At 51.5% G+C, this 16,524-nt stretch overlaps 2 protein-coding genes across 2 annotated transcripts in view; both read left to right on the top strand.

Annotated features, from left to right (window-relative positions):
• LOC110524715 (collagen alpha-1(XXIV) chain) overlaps nt 1-16,524 on the top strand; it is a 241,432-nt gene that overhangs the window by 73,052 nt on the left and 151,856 nt on the right. Inside the window, exons 12-13 of the mRNA XM_036978599.1 lie at nt 265-309; nt 2,655-2,708. Of these exons, the coding sequence (XP_036834494.1) occupies nt 265-309; nt 2,655-2,708 (99 nt within the window). The remainder of the gene's footprint in view (nt 1-264; nt 310-2,654; nt 2,709-16,524) is intronic.
• LOC118964676 lies at nt 464-2,138 on the top strand. The gene is made up of 2 exons (XM_036978600.1): nt 464-1,991; nt 2,037-2,138. Exons 1-2 carry the CDS (start codon nt 543-545, stop codon nt 2,052-2,054), a joined length of 1,467 nt encoding a protein of 488 aa, XP_036834495.1. The 5' UTR covers nt 464-542; the 3' UTR covers nt 2,055-2,138.

The following is a 16,524-nucleotide window of genomic DNA, read 5'->3' as shown; positions in this document are numbered from 1 at the left end:
AACATGTCTAACATCTACATTTTCCACATTGTTGTATGAGTGGAGAATATGCTCTTTCTAAACACTGTAGTACAGTGTTGATGATCCCCTAATAACTCAGCTTGCTCTCTTAGCCTGGCAGTAGTGTCCAATCAAGAACATACATTCATTTGTTCTGTGGGGGAGGTCTTTAGAATATATTCTTTTCATATCAATTACTCAGTAAATGGCAGTCACTTTTCCACACCTGAGAGTTAAGTTACATTACAGTTCTTTTTTTCCCAGGGTATTCCTGGTCCGGTTGGGAAGAATGGTCCCAAAGGAAGACAGGTAATGGATCCCACTACACCCACACCACACAGCTTTGAACCCAGAGATATTACTGGAGAAGTAAAAGGGGAACATGCCACATTCATCTCTGTCAATAAATGTGATCCAAATTGTGGAAAAAGTTATTTGCTATCAAGATGGTGGAAGGCTGGGGGGTAACTGGAGGGGGTTGAATCACTACAGCTCCTAACAGAGAAGGGGATGGGAAGGGAGAGGAGGAGGCGTGAGGAGAGATGGAAATACCGGTGGGAAAGAAGGGTTACACAACCCCTAAACATGTATATCAGGTACTCCTAAAGAAGGGTTACACAACCCCTAAACATGTATATCAGGTACTCCTAAAGAAGGGTTACACAACCCCTAAACATGTATATCAGGTACTCCTAAAGAAGGGTTACACAACCCCTAAACATGTATATCAGGTACTCCTAAAGAAGGGTTACACAACCCCTAAACATGTATATCAGGTACTCCTAAAGAAGGGTTACACAACCCCTAAACATGTATATCAGGTACTCCTAAAGAAGGGTTACACATCCCCTAAACATGTATATCAGGTACTCCTAAAGAAGGGTTACACAACCCCTAAACATGTATATCAGGTACTCCTAAAGAAGGGTTACACATCCCCTAAACATGTATATCAGGTACTCCTAAAGAAGGGTTACACAACCCCTAAACATGTATATCAGGTACTCCTAAAGAAGGGTTACACAACCCCTAAACATGTATATCAGGTACTCCTAAAGAAGGGTTACACAACCCCTAAACATGTATATCAGGTACTCCTAAAGAAGGGTTACACAACCCCTAAACATGTATATCAGGTACTCCTAAAGAAGGGTTACACAACCCCTAAACATGTATATCAGGTACTCCTAAAGAAGGGTTACACAACCCCTAAACATGTATATCAGGTACTCCTAAAGAAGGGTTACACAACCCCTAAACATGTATATCAGGTACTCCTAAAGAAGGGTTACACAACCCCTAAACATGTATATCAGGTACTCCTAAAGAAGGGTTACACAACCCCTAAACATGTATATCAGGTACTCCTAAAGAAGGGTTACACAACCCCTAAACATGTATATCAGGTACTCCTAAAGAAGGGTTACACAACCCCTAAACATGTATATCAGGTACTCCTAAAGAAGGGTTACACAACCCCTAAACATGTATATCAGGTACTCCTAAAGAAGGGTTACACAACCCCTAAACATGTATATCAGGTACTCCTAAAGAAGGGTTACACAACCCCTAAACATGTATATCAGGTACTCCTAAAGAAGGGTTACACAACCCCTAAACATGTATATCAGGTACTCCTAAAGAAGGGTTACACAACCCCTAAACATGTATATCAGGTACTCCTAAAGAAGGGTTACACAACCCCTAAACATGTATATCAGGTACTCCTAAAGAAGGGTTACACAACCCCTAAACATGTATATCAGGTACTCCTAAAGAAGGGTTACACAACCCCTAAACATGTATATCAGGTACTCCTAAAGAAGGGTTACACAACCCCTAAACATGTATATCAGGTACTCCTAAAGAAGGGTTACACAACCCCTAAACATGTATATCAGGTACTCCTAAAGAAGGGTTACACAACCCCTAAACATGTATATCAGGTACTCCTAAAGAAGGGTTACACAACCCCTAAACATGTATATCAGGTACTCCTAAAGAAGGGTTACACAACCCCTAAACATGTATATCAGGTACTCCTAAAGAAGTAGTACTTTACCTTCAACACAGGAAGCCCAACATAATTTGTATGCTGTGAGTGTTCGCCGCTAATGTGCAAATTCACTCGACACAGTCAGTGACAAAATTTAAAAATCACACACAGACAAAAATAAAAGATTACTCGTGAAATAAAAACAACCTCTGGACAGAATGCCAACAACAGGAGTTTATGCGTAGCCTGGCATTTTGTTCAGCATTTGAGTGATTCTCTCTCAGTGCCAGTTAGGGTGGCATAGGAAAACAGTGTCTCAGATTTTTTATTTATTTCACCTTTATTTAACCAGGTAGGCAAGTTTTCATTTACAATTGCGACCTGGCAAGATACAGAGAGAGTAACCAAAGGCCTTTACATAGGGAAGCAGGTAGCCTAGCAACAGGGGGTTAGGACTCATCAGAACATCCCACAATATGCAATAAAGATCATTGTGTAGGCAGGCAGGGAGGGCCAGCCTCCTTTACACTGTTCCACCTGACAGGCCCACAATGAAGAGAGATTATTACCTACGAGCGCCTGAATATCTAAAGGAGTACCATAACTCATAACTGAACTGCCAAAACTGTGTAGTGAATAACTTTTGTTTTGTGTCCAGGGAGTTGTTGGGGGTGTTGGTGAAAGGGGTTCTCCTGGTCCTGATGGTGACCAGGTAAGATCTACATCCCTCTTCCTCCTCTTAACCCGTTGCCAAGTTTGTGGACTCTATTCAATCTCTAGTAAAAACTCAGACCCTCCAGGAAGTATTTAGTGCAGCCCTGCTTTAGATGCCCTATGTCTTTTGATAGATTAGCTTTGCTGAGCTGGGCTGAACTGGGCTGAGCTGAGAAATGTAATGTGTATCCTGCTGTAGACAGAGGAGTTGTTGTCATTTGGCCTCAGAAATACTAGGGATGACTCTATACAACCTCTGTATGGTTTAGATTAGAACACTCTGCACTGTCTATGTTTCTGGATCTGTCATTGAGTATGCTTACACGCACACAATAATATGATTAGTCAGATTAATATAATAGATTTATTTAAACGTTTACATGCTTTGCAAGACAAATTATTCCTTAATCCTGTTTACGTGGACACATCTGAAATCAGGCTACTGATGGGACTTTGATAAATGCAGAAAATAACCAATCAAAATAGACATTTACCACAGTGACCATGTTATTTTTGTGAACGCTATTTGATTCTGAGTTCGGACATATAAAGTTCATATGTGAAAATTATTTATAAGATGCATACTTTCAGTTGTTCCAAACTCACTTCACTTGGGCAAAATAAGGAAGCTTGGATCTAACATAGCCCATCCAACCAACTACCTACCTCATCCCCATATTTGTTTTTGTTTTTCTGCTCTTTTGCACACCAGTATTTCTACTTGCACATCATCATCTGCACATATCACTCCAGTGTAATTTGCTAAATTGTAATTACTTCGGCACTATTGGCCTATTTATTGCCTTACCTCCTTACTTCATTTGCACACAATGTATACAGATTTTTCTATTGTGTATGACTGTATGATTGTTTATCCCATGTGTAACTCTGTGTTGTTTTTGTCGCACTGCTCTGATTTATCTTGGCCAGGTCGCAGTTGTAAATGAGAACCTTTTCTCAACTGGCCTACCTGGTTAAATAAAGGTGAAATAAAAAATAAAAGTGACAACCGAGATAACACTAATGTGACGTATTCAAAACACTACTATCAGAACCTATTTCAGTGTGAAGTTAAGATGTTGTTATGCTGAGATAACACTAATGTGACGTATTCAAAACACTACTATCAGAACCTATTTCAGTGTGAAGTTAAGATGTTGTTATACTGAGATAACACTAATGTGACGTATTCAAAACACTACTATCAGAACCTATTTCAGTGTGAAGTTAAGATGTTGTTATACTGAGATAACACTAATGTGACGTATTCAAAACACTATCAGAACCTATTTCAGTGTGAAGTTAAGATGTTGTTATGCTGAGATAACACTAATGTGACGTATTCAAAACACTACTATCAGAACCTATTTCAGTGTGAAGTTAAGATGTTGTTATACTGAGATAACACTAATGTGACGTATTCAAAACACTATCAGAACCTATTTCAGTGTGAAGTTAAGATGTTGTTATACTGAGATAACACTAATGTGACGTATTCAAAACACTATCAGAACCTATTTCAGTGTGAAGTTAAGATGTTGTTATACTGAGATAACACTAATGTGACGTATTCAAAACACTACTATCAGAACCTATTTCAGTGTGAAGTTAAGATGTTGTTATACTGAGATAACACTAATGTGACGTATTCAAAACACTACTATCAGAACCTATTTCAGTGTGAAGTTAAGATGTTGTTATACTGAGATAACACTAATGTGACGTATTCAAAACACTATCAGAACCTATTTCAGTGTGAAGTTAAGATGTTGTTATGCTGAGATAACACTAATGTGACGTATTCAAAACACTACTATCAGAACCTATTTCAGTGTGAAGTTAAGATGTTGTTATACTGAGATAACACTAATGTGACGTATTCAAAACACTATCAGAACCTATTTCAGTGTGAAGTTAAGATGTTGTTATACTGAGATAACACTAATGTGACGTATTCAAAACACTACTATCAGAACCTATTTCAGTGTGAAGTTAAGATGTTGTTATACTGAGATAACACTAATGTGACGTATTCAAAACACTACTATCAGAACCTATTTCAGTGTGAAGTTAAGATGTTGTTATACTGAGATAACACTAATGTGACGTATTCAAAACACTATCAGAACCTATTTCAGTGTGAAGTTAAGATGTTGTTATACTGAGATAACACTAATGTGACGTATTCAAAACACTACTATCAGAACCTATTTCAGTGTGAAGTTAAGATGTTGTTATACTGAGATAACACTAATGTGACGTATTCAAAACACTATCAGAACCTATTTCAGTGTGAAGTTAAGATGTTGTTATACTGTATATTGTTTGTGTGTACTCAAACAAGAAATGGACACAAATGCAATTTATATAGTTTCATATTTCAACATACCTCATTACATCAAACAATAAGCACACATACAGTAAATATATTTTGCATATGCAAAGGAAGAAAAATATTCAAATTTGTACTACTGTACTGTATCTTAGATCAATTGTATAGATAAAGAAACGGTCAAATCTAAATCATAAGTCAAGAAACAAATACTCCATTGAGAAAACAAAATCAGTCATGTCTGTTGTTTTGGTCTGGCCACAGATTTTCATCAACATCACAGGTGTTATTTTCATAGTCGCCTGAATATCATCAGAGATTACTCTCCTTGTTCTTGGTCTTCCTCCAACACCTCTACCACCACCTCCACCTCTACCCCCACCTCTACCCCCACCTCCACATCCACCTCTACCCCCGCCTCCATCTCTACCTACCCCCACCTCCACATCCATCTCTACCTCCACCTATACCTCCACCTCTACCCCCACCTCTACCTCCACCTCCTCCTCCACCTTCACCTCTACCCCACCTCCACACCCATCTCTACCTCCACCTATACCCCCACCTCCACCTCTACCCCCACCTCCACCTCCACCTCTACCCCCACCTCTACCTCCACCTCCTCCTCCACCTTCACCTCTACCCCACCTCCACCTCTACCCCCATCTCTACCTCTACCTATACCTCCACCTCTACCCCAACCTCTACCTACACCTCCACATCCACCTCCATCTCTACCTCAACCTCTACCTTCACCTCCACCTCTACCACCACCTCCACCTCTACCCCCACCTCTACCCTCACCTCCACATCCACCTCTACCCCCGCCTCCATCTCTACCTACCCCCACCTCCACACCCATCTCTACCTCCACCTATACCTCCACCTCTACCCCCACCTCTACCTCCACCTCCTCCTCCACCTTCACCTCTACCCCACCTCCACCTCCACCTCTACCCCCACCTCTACCCCCACCTCTACCTCCACCTATACCTCCACCTCTACCCCCACCTCTACCTCCACCTCCTCCTCCACCTTCACCTCTACCCCACCTCCACCTATACCCCCACCTCCACATCCACCTCTACCCCCGCCTCCATCTCTACCTACCCCCACCTCCACACCCATCTCTACCTCCACCTATACCCCCACCTCCACCTCCACCTCTACACCCACCTCTACCTCCACCTCCTCCTCCACCTTCACCTCCACCTCTACCCCCACCTCTACCCCCACCTCCACATCCACCTCTACCCCCGCCTCCATCTCTACCTACCCCCACCTCCACACCCATCTCTACCTCCACCTATACCCCCACCTCCACCTCCACCTCTACCCCCACCTCTACCTCCACCTCCTCCTCCACCTTCACCTCTACCCCACCTCCACCTCTACCCCCATCTCTACCTCTACCTATACCTCCACCTCTACCCCAACCTCTACCTACACCTCCACATCCACCTCCATCTCTACCTCAACCTCTACCTTCACCTCCACCTCTACCCCCACCTCCACCTCTACCTCCACCTCTGCCCCCACCTCCACCTCTACCTCCACCTCCACCACTACCCCCACCTCTATCTCTACCTCCACCTCCACATCCACCTCTACCCCCGCCTCCACCTCCACCTCTACCCCCACCTCTACCTCCACCTCCTCCTCCACCTTCACCTCTACCCCACCTCCACCTCTACCCCCATCTCTACCTCTACCTATACCTCCACCTCTACCCCAACCTCTACCTACACCTCCACATCCACCTCCATCTCTACCTCAACCTCTACCTTCACCTCCACCTCTACCCCCACCTCCACCTCTACCTCCACCTCTGCCCCCACCTCCACCTCTACCTCCACCTCCACCACTACCCCCACCTCTATCTCTACCTCCACCTCCACATCCACCTCTACCCCCGCCTCCACCTCCACCTCTACCCCCACCTCTACCTCCACCTCCTCCTCCACCTTCACCTCTACCCCACCTCCACCTCTACCCCCATCTCTACCTCTACCTATACCTCCACCTCTACCCCAACCTCTACCTACACCTCCACATCCACCTCCATCTCTACCTCAACCTCTACCTTCACCTCCACCTCTACCCCCACCTCCACCTCTACCTCCACCTCTGCCCCCACCTCCACCTCTACCTCCACCTCCACCACTACCCCCACCTCTATCTCTACCTCCACCTCCACATCCACCTCTACCCCCGCCTCCATCTCTACCTACCCCCACCTCCACACCCATCTCTACCTCCACCTATACCCCCACCTCCACCTCCACCTCTACCCCCACCTCTACCTCCTCCTCCACCTCCACCTCTACCGCCACCGCTACGTCAACCTCCACCTCTACCCCCACCTATACCCCCACCTCCACCTCCACCTCTACCCCCACCTCTACCTCCACCTCCTCCTCCACCTTCACCTCTACCCCACCTCCACCTCTACCCCCATCTCTACCTCTACCTATACCTCCACCTCTACCCCAACCTCTACCTACACCTCCACATCCACCTCCATCTCTACCTCAACCTCCTCCTCCACCTCCACCTCTACCGCCACCGCTACGTCAACCTCCACCTCTACCCCCACCTATACCCCCACCTCCACCTCCACCTCTACCCCCACCTCTACCTCCACCTCCTCCTCCACCTTCACCTCTACCCCACCTCCACCTCTACCCCCATCTCTACCTCTACCTATACCTCCACCTCTACCCCAACCTCTACCTACACCTCCACATCCACCTCCATCTCTACCTCAACCTCTACCTTCACCTCCACCTCTACCCCCACCTCCACCTCTACCTCCACCTCTGCCCCCACCTCCACCTCTACCTCCACCTCCACCACTACCCCCACCTCTATCTCTACCTCCACCTCCACATCCACCTCTACCCCCGCCTCCATCTCTACCTACCCCCACCTCCACACCCATCTCTACCTCCACCTATACCCCCACCTCCACCTCCACCTCTACCCCCACCTCTACCTCCTCCTCCACCTCCACCTCTACCGCCACCGCTACGTCAACCTCCACCTCTACCCCCACCTATACCCCCACCTCCACCTCCACCTCTACCCCCACCTCTACCTCCACCTCCTCCTCCACCTTCACCTCTACCCCACCTCCACCTCTACCCCCATCTCTACCTCTACCTATACCTCCACCTCTACCCCAACCTCTACCTACACCTCCACATCCACCTCCATCTCTACCTCAACCTCTACCTTCACCTCCACCTCTACCCCCACCTCCACCTCTACCTCCACCTCTGCCCCCACCTCCACCTCTACCTCCACCTCTGCCCCCACCTCCACCTCTACCTCCACCTCCACCACTACCCCCACCTCTATCTCTACCTCCACCTCCACATCCACCTCTACCCCCGCCTCCATCTCTACCTACCCCCACCTCCACACCCATCTCTACCTCCACCTATACCCCCACCTCCACCTCCACCTCTACCCCCACCTCTACCTCCTCCTCCACCTCCACCTCTACCGCCACCGCTACGTCAACCTCCACCTCTACCCCCACCTATACCCCCACCTCCACCTCTACCCCCACCTCTACCTCCACCTCCTCCTCCACCTTCACCTCTACCCCACCTCCACCTCTACCCCCATCTCTACCTCTACCTATACCTCCACCTCTACCCCAACCTCTACCTACACCTCCACATCCACCTCCATCTCTACCTCAACCTCTACCTTCACCTCCACCTCTACCCCCACCTCCACCTCTACCTCCACCTCTGCCCCCACCTCCACCTCTACCTCCACCTCCACCACTACCCCCACCTCTATCTCTACCTCCACCTCCACATCCACCTCTACCCCCGCCTCCATCTCTACCTACCCCCACCTCCACACCCATCTCTACCTCCACCTATACCCCCACCTCCACCTCCACCTCTACCCCCACCTCTACCTCCTCCTCCACCTCCACCTCTACCGCCACCGCTACGTCAACCTCCACCTCTACCCCCACCTATACCCCCACCTCCACCTCCACCTCTACCCCCACCTCTACCTCCACCTCCTCCTCCACCTTCACCTCTACCCCACCTCCACCTCTACCCCCATCTCTACCTCTACCTATACCTCCACCTCTACCCCAACCTCTACCTACACCTCCACATCCACCTCCATCTCTACCTCAACCTCTACCTTCACCTCCACCTCTACCCCCACCTCCACCTCTACCTCCACCTCTGCCCCCACCTCCACCTCTACCTCCACCACTACACCCACCTCTATCTCTACCTCCACCTCTACCTCCACCTCTACCCCCACCTCTACCCCCACCTCCACATCCACCTCTACCCCCGCCTCCATCTCTACCTACCCCCACCTCCACACCCATCTCTACCTCCACCTATACCCCCACCTCCACCTCCACCTCTACCCCCACCTCTACCTCCTCCTCCACCTCCACCTCTACCGCCACCGCTACGTCAACCTCCACCTCTACCCCCACCTCTACCCCCACCTCCACATCCACCTCTACCCCCGCCTCCATCTCTACCTACCCCCACCTCCACATCCATCTCTACCTCCACCTATACCTCCACCTCCACCTCCACCTCTACCTCCACCTCCTCCTCCACCTTCACCTCTACCCCACCTCCACCTCTACCCCCATCTCTACCTCTACCTATACCTCCACCTCTACCCCAACCTCTACCTACACCTCCACATCCACCTCCATCTCTACCTCAACCTCTACCTTCACCTCCACCTCTACCCCCACCTCCACCTCTACCTCCACCTCTGCCCCCACCTCTACCTCCACCTCCACCACTACCCCCACCTCTATCTCTACCTCCACCTCCAACTCTACCTCATCTCCACCTCTACCTACACCTCCACCTCTGCCCCCACCTCCACCTCTACCTCCACCTCCACCACTACCCCCACCTCTATCTCTACCTCCACCTCCACCTCTACCTCATCTCCACCTCTACCCCCACCTACACCTATACCTCCATCTCTACCTCCACCTCCATCTCTACCTCCATCTCTACCTCCACCTCCACCTCTACCTTATCTCCACCTCCACCTCTATCTATACGTCCACCTCTACCTATACCTCCACCTCCACCTCCACCTCTACCTCATCTCCACCTCCACCTCTACCTATACCTCCACCTCTACCTCTACCTCCACCTCTACCTCCACCTCTACCCCCACCTCTACCCCCACCTCCACATCCACCTCTACCCCCGCCTCCACCTCTACCTACCCCCACCTCCACATCCATCTCTACCTCCATCTATACCCCCACCTCCACCTCCACCTCTACCCCCACCTCTACCTCTTCCTCCACCTCCACCTCTACCGCCACCGCTACGTCAACCTCCACCTCCACCTCTACCCCCACCTCTACCTCCACCTCCTCCATCTCCACCTCTACCTACACCTCCACCTCTACCCCCACCTACACCTATACCTCCACCTCCATCTCTACCTCCACCTCCATCTCTTCCTCCATCTCTACCTCCACCTCCACCTCTACCCCCACCTCTACCCCCACCTCCACATCCACCTCTACCCCCGCCTCCACCTCTACCTACCCCCACCTCCACATCCATCTCTACCTCCATCTATACCCCCACCTCCACCTCTATCTCCTCCTCCACCTCCACCTCTACCGCCACCGCTACGTCAACCTCCACCTCCACCTCTACCCCCACCTCTACCTCCACCTCCACCTCCACCTCTACCTCATCTCCACCTCCACCTCTACCTATACCTCCACCTCTACATCTACCTCCACCTCTACCTCCACCTCTACCCCCACCTCTACCCCCACCTCCCTCTACCTTATCTCCACCTCCACCTCTATCTATACGTCCACCTCTACCTATACCTCCACCTCTACCTATACCCCCACCTCCACCTCTATCTCCTCCTCCACCTCCACCTCTTCCGCCACCGCTACGTCAACCTCCACCTCCACCTCTACCCCCACCTCTACCTCCACCTCCACCTCCACCTCTACCTCATCTCCACCTCCACCTCTACCTATACCTCCACCTCTACCTCTACCTCCACCTCTACCTCCACCTCTACCCCCACCTCTACCCCCACCTCCCTCTACCTTATCTCCACCTCCACCTCTATCTATACGTCCACCTCTACCTATACCTCCACCTCTACCTATACCCCCACCTCCACCTCTATCTCCTCCTCCACCTCCACCTCTTCCGCCACCGCTACGTCAACCTCCACCTCCAACTCTACCCCCACCTCTACCTCCACCTCCACCTCCACCTCTACCTCATCTCCACCTCCACCTCTACCTATACCTCCACCTCTACCTCTACCTCCACCTCTACCTCCACCTCCACCTCATCTCCACCTCCACCTCTACCTATACCTCCACCTCTACCTCATCTCCACCTCCACCTCTACCTATACCTCCACCTCTACCTCCACCTCTACCTCCACCTCCACCTCTACCTCATCTTCACCTCCACCTCAACCTATACCTCCACCTCTACCTATAACTCTACCTATACCTCCACCTCCACCTCCACCTCTGCCCCCACCTCCACCTCTACCTCCACCTCCACCACTACCCCCACCTCTATCTCTACCTCCACCGCCACCTCTACCTCATCTCCACCTCCACATCCACCTCCACCTCTACCCCCACCTCCACCTCTACCTCCACCTCTGCCCCCACCTCCACCTCTACCTCCACCTCCACCACTACCCCCACCTCTATCTCTACCTCCACCTCCACATCCACCTCTACCCCCGCCTCCATCTCTACCTACCCCCACCTCCACACCCATCTCTACCTCCACCTATACCCCCACCTCTACCTCCACCACTACCCCCACCTCTATCTCTACCTCCACCTCTACCTCCACCTCTACCCCCACCTCTACCCCCACCTCCACATCCACCTCTACCCCCGCCTCCATCTCTACCTACCCCCACCTCCACACCCATCTCTACCTCCACCTATACCCCCACCTCCACCTCCACCTCTACCCCCACCTCTACCTCCTCCTCCACCTCCACCTCTACCGCCACCGCTACGTCAACCTCCACCTCTACCCCCACCTCTACCCCCACCTCCACATCCACCTCTACCCCCGCCTCCATCTCTACCTACCCCCACCTCCACATCCATCTCTACCTCCACCTATACCTCCACCTCCACCTTCACCTCTACCTCCACCTCCTCCTCCACCTTCACCTCTACCCCACCTCCACCTCTACCCCCATCTCTACCTCTACCTATACCTCCACCTCTACCCCAACCTCTACCTACACCTCCACATCCACCTCCATCTCTACCTCAACCTCTACCTTCACCTCCACCTCTACCCCCACCTCCACCTCTACCTCCACCTCTGCCCCCACCTCTACCTCCACCTCCACCACTACCCCCACCTCTATCTCTACCTCCACCTCCAACTCTACCTCATCTCCACCTCTACCTACACCTCCACCTCTGCCCCCACCTCCACCTCTACCTCCACCTCCACCACTACCCCCACCTCTATCTCTACCTCCACCTCCACCTCTACCTCATCTCCACCTCTACCCCCACCTACACCTATACCTCCATCTCTACCTCCACCTCCATCTCTACCTCCATCTCTACCTCCACCTCCACCTCTACCTTATCTCCACCTCCACCTCTATCTATACGTCCACCTCTACCTATACCTCCACCTCCACCTCCACCTCTACCTCATCTCCACCTCCACCTCTACCTATACCTCCACCTCTACCTCTACCTCCACCTCTACCTCCACCTCTACCCCCACCTCTACCCCCACCTCCACATCCACCTCTACCCCCGCCTCCACCTCTACCTACCCCCACCTCCACATCCATCTCTACCTCCATCTATACCCCCACCTCCACCTCCACCTCTACCCCCACCTCTACCTCCTCCTCCACCTCCACCTCTACCGCCACCGCTACGTCAACCTCCACCTCCACCTCTACCTCCACCTCTACCCCCACCTCTACCCCCACCTCCACATCCACCTCTACCCCCGCCTCCACCTCTACCTACCCCCACCTCCACATCCATCTCTACCTCCATCTATACCCCCACCTCCACCTCCACCTCTACCCCCACCTCTACCTCCTCCTCCACCTCCACCTCTACCGCCACCGCTACGTCAACCTCCACCTCCACCTCTACCCCCACCTCTACCTCCACCTCCTCCATCTCCACCTCTACCTACACCTCCACCTCTACCCCCACCTACACCTATACCTCCACCTCCATCTCTACCTCCACCTCCATCTCTTCCTCCATCTCTACCTCCACCTCCACCTCTACCCCCACCTCTACCCCCACCTCCACATCCACCTCTACCCCCGCCTCCACCTCTACCTACCCCCACCTCCACATCCATCTCTACCTCCATCTATACCCCCACCTCCACCTCTATCTCCTCCTCCACCTCCACCTCTACCGCCACCGCTACGTCAACCTCCACCTCCACCTCTACCCCCACCTCTACCTCCACCTCCACCTCCACCTCTACCTCATCTCCACCTCCACCTCTACCTATACCTCCACCTCTACATCTACCTCCACCTCTACCTCCACCTCTACCCCCACCTCTACCCCCACCTCCCTCTACCTTATCTCCACCTCCACCTCTATCTATACGTCCACCTCTACCTATACCTCCACCTCTACCTATACCCCCACCTCCACCTCTATCTCCTCCTCCACCTCCACCTCTTCCGCCACCGCTACGTCAACCTCCACCTCCACCTCTACCCCCACCTCTACCTCCACCTCCACCTCCACCTCTACCTCATCTCCACCTCCACCTCTACCTATACCTCCACCTCTACCTCTACCTCCACCTCTACCTCCACCTCTACCCCCACCTCTACCCCCACCTCCCTCTACCTTATCTCCACCTCCACCTCTATCTATACGTCCACCTCTACCTATACCTCCACCTCTACCTCCACCTCCACCTCTACCTCATCTCCACCTCCACCTCTACCTATACCTCCACCTCTACCTCTACCTCCACCTCTACCTCCACCTCCACCTCATCTCCACCTCCACCTCTACCTATACCTCCACCTCTACCTCATCTCCACCTCCACCTCTACCTATACCTCCACCTCTACCCCCACCTCTACCCCCACCTCCCTCTACCTTATCTCCACCTCCACCTCTATCTATACGTCCACCTCTACCTATACCTCCACCTCTACCTCCACCTCCACCTCTACCTCATCTCCACCTCCACCTCTACCTATACCTCCACCTCTACCTCTACCTCCACCTCTACCTCCACCTCCACCTCATCTCCACCTCCACCTCTACCTATACCTCCACCTCTACCTCATCTCCACCTCCACCTCTACCTATACCTCCACCTCTACCTCCACCTCTACCTCCACCTCCACCTCTACCTCATCTTCACCTCCACCTCAACCTATACCTCCACCTCTACCTATAACTCTACCTATACCTCCACCTCCACCTCCACCTCTGCCCCCACCTCCACCTCTACCTCCACCTCCACCACTACCCCCACCTCTATCTCTACCTCCACCGCCACCTCTACCTCATCTCCACCTCCACATCCACCTCCATCTCTACCTCCACCTCTACCTTTACCTCCACCTCTACCCCCACCTCCACCTCCACCTCCACCACTACCCCCACCTCTATCTCTACCTCCACCGCCACCTCTACCTCCATCTCCACTTCCATCTCTTCCTCCATCTCTACCTCCACCTCCACCTCTACCTTATCTCCACCTCCACCTCTATCTATACGTCCACCTCTACCTATACCTCCACCTCTACCTCTACCTCATCTCCACCTCCACCTCTACCTATATCTCCACCTCTACCTCTACCTCCACCTCTACCTCCACCTCCACCTCATCTCCACCTCCACCTCTACCTATACCTCCACCTCTACCTCATCTCCACCTCCACCTCTACCTATACCTCCACCTCTACCTCCACCTCTACCTCCACCTCCACCTCTACCTCATCTTCACCTCCACCTCAACCTATACGTCCACCTCTACCTATACCTCCACCTCTACCTCTACCTCATCTCCACCTCCACCTCTACCTATACCTCCACCTCTACCTCTACCTCCACCTCTACCTCCACCTCCACCTCATCTCCACCTCCACCTCTACCTATACCTCCACCTCTACCTCATCTTCACCTCCACCTCAACCTATACCCCCACCTCTACCTATGCCTCCACCTCTACCTCCACCTCTACCTCCACCTCCACCTCTACCTCATCTTCACCTCCACCTCAACCTATACCTCCACCTCTTCCTATACCTCTACCTATACCTCCACCTCTGCCCCCACCTCCACCTCTACCTCCACCTCCACCACTACCCCCACCTCTATCTCTACCTCCACCGCCACCTCTACCTCATCTCCACCTCCACATCCACCTCCATCTCTACCTCCACCTCTACCTTTACCTCCACCTCTACCCCCACCTCCACCTCTACCTCCACCTCTACCTCCACCTCCACCTCTACCTCATCTTCACCTCCACCTCTACCTCCACCTCCACCTCTACCTCATCTTCACCTCCACCTCAACCTATACCCCCACCTCTACCTATGCCTCCACCTCTACCTCCACCTCTACCTCCACCTCCACCTCTACCTCATCTTCACCTCCACCTCAACCTATACCTCCACCTCTTCCTATACCTCTACCTATACCTCCACCTCCACCTCCACCTCTACCTCCACCTCCACCTCCACCTCTACCTCTACCTATACCTCCACCTCTACCTCTACCTCCACCTCCTCTACCACCTATACCTCCACCTCTACCTCTACCCCACCTCTACCTCTACCCCACCTCTACCTATACCTCCACCTCTACCCCCACCTCTACCTCTACCTCCACCTCCACCTCTACCCCCACTTCCACCTCTACCCCCACATCTACCTCCATCTCTACCTCCACCTATACCTCCACCTATAACTCTACCTCCACCACTACATCCAGCTCCACCTATTCCTCCACCTCCATCTCCACCTCCACCTATATCTCTACCTCTACCTCTACCAAGTTTGCTTCCATTGTTCTCAAAACACAAGAGTGTGGCCTTTTGATCCATACCAAAGGTCTGATTACAAAGTGAACATTTATGTAATTAGTGTTTGCACATGTGAAGAGTGAAAGTGATCAATTGGTAATTGAGCTTAGCTTGTGCTTGTAAATGTACTGTATAGCTCTGGATGGATGAGCTCAGGCCCAGCGGTCTGTAACGTTTTAGAGCTCAATGTGTTGAGATGATATGTAATCCATTAAGATTAGTGGGGATGTGTCGGGCAGAGTTCATTCAGAACAGCAGTTAGAGGGGATATCTGTATTGAGTGTGTCGGGCAGAATTCATTCAGAACAGCAATTAGAGGGGATATCTGTATTGAGTGTGTCGGGCAGAGTTCATTCAGAACAGCAATTAGAGGG

This window comes from Oncorhynchus mykiss, chromosome 5 (genome assembly GCF_013265735.2).
Source record: "Oncorhynchus mykiss isolate Arlee chromosome 5, USDA_OmykA_1.1, whole genome shotgun sequence".
Taxonomy (NCBI): Eukaryota; Metazoa; Chordata; class Actinopteri; order Salmoniformes; family Salmonidae; genus Oncorhynchus; species Oncorhynchus mykiss.
The sequence above is the reverse complement of the archived record's forward strand: the minus strand, read 5'-3'. Positions and strand labels throughout refer to the sequence as shown.

What these genes read in the sequence shown, in the direction of transcription:
- LOC118964676 (XM_036978600.1), top strand. Translation starts at nt 543, where the DNA reads ATGGAAATACCGGTGGGAAAGAAGGGTTACACAACCCCTAAACATGTA.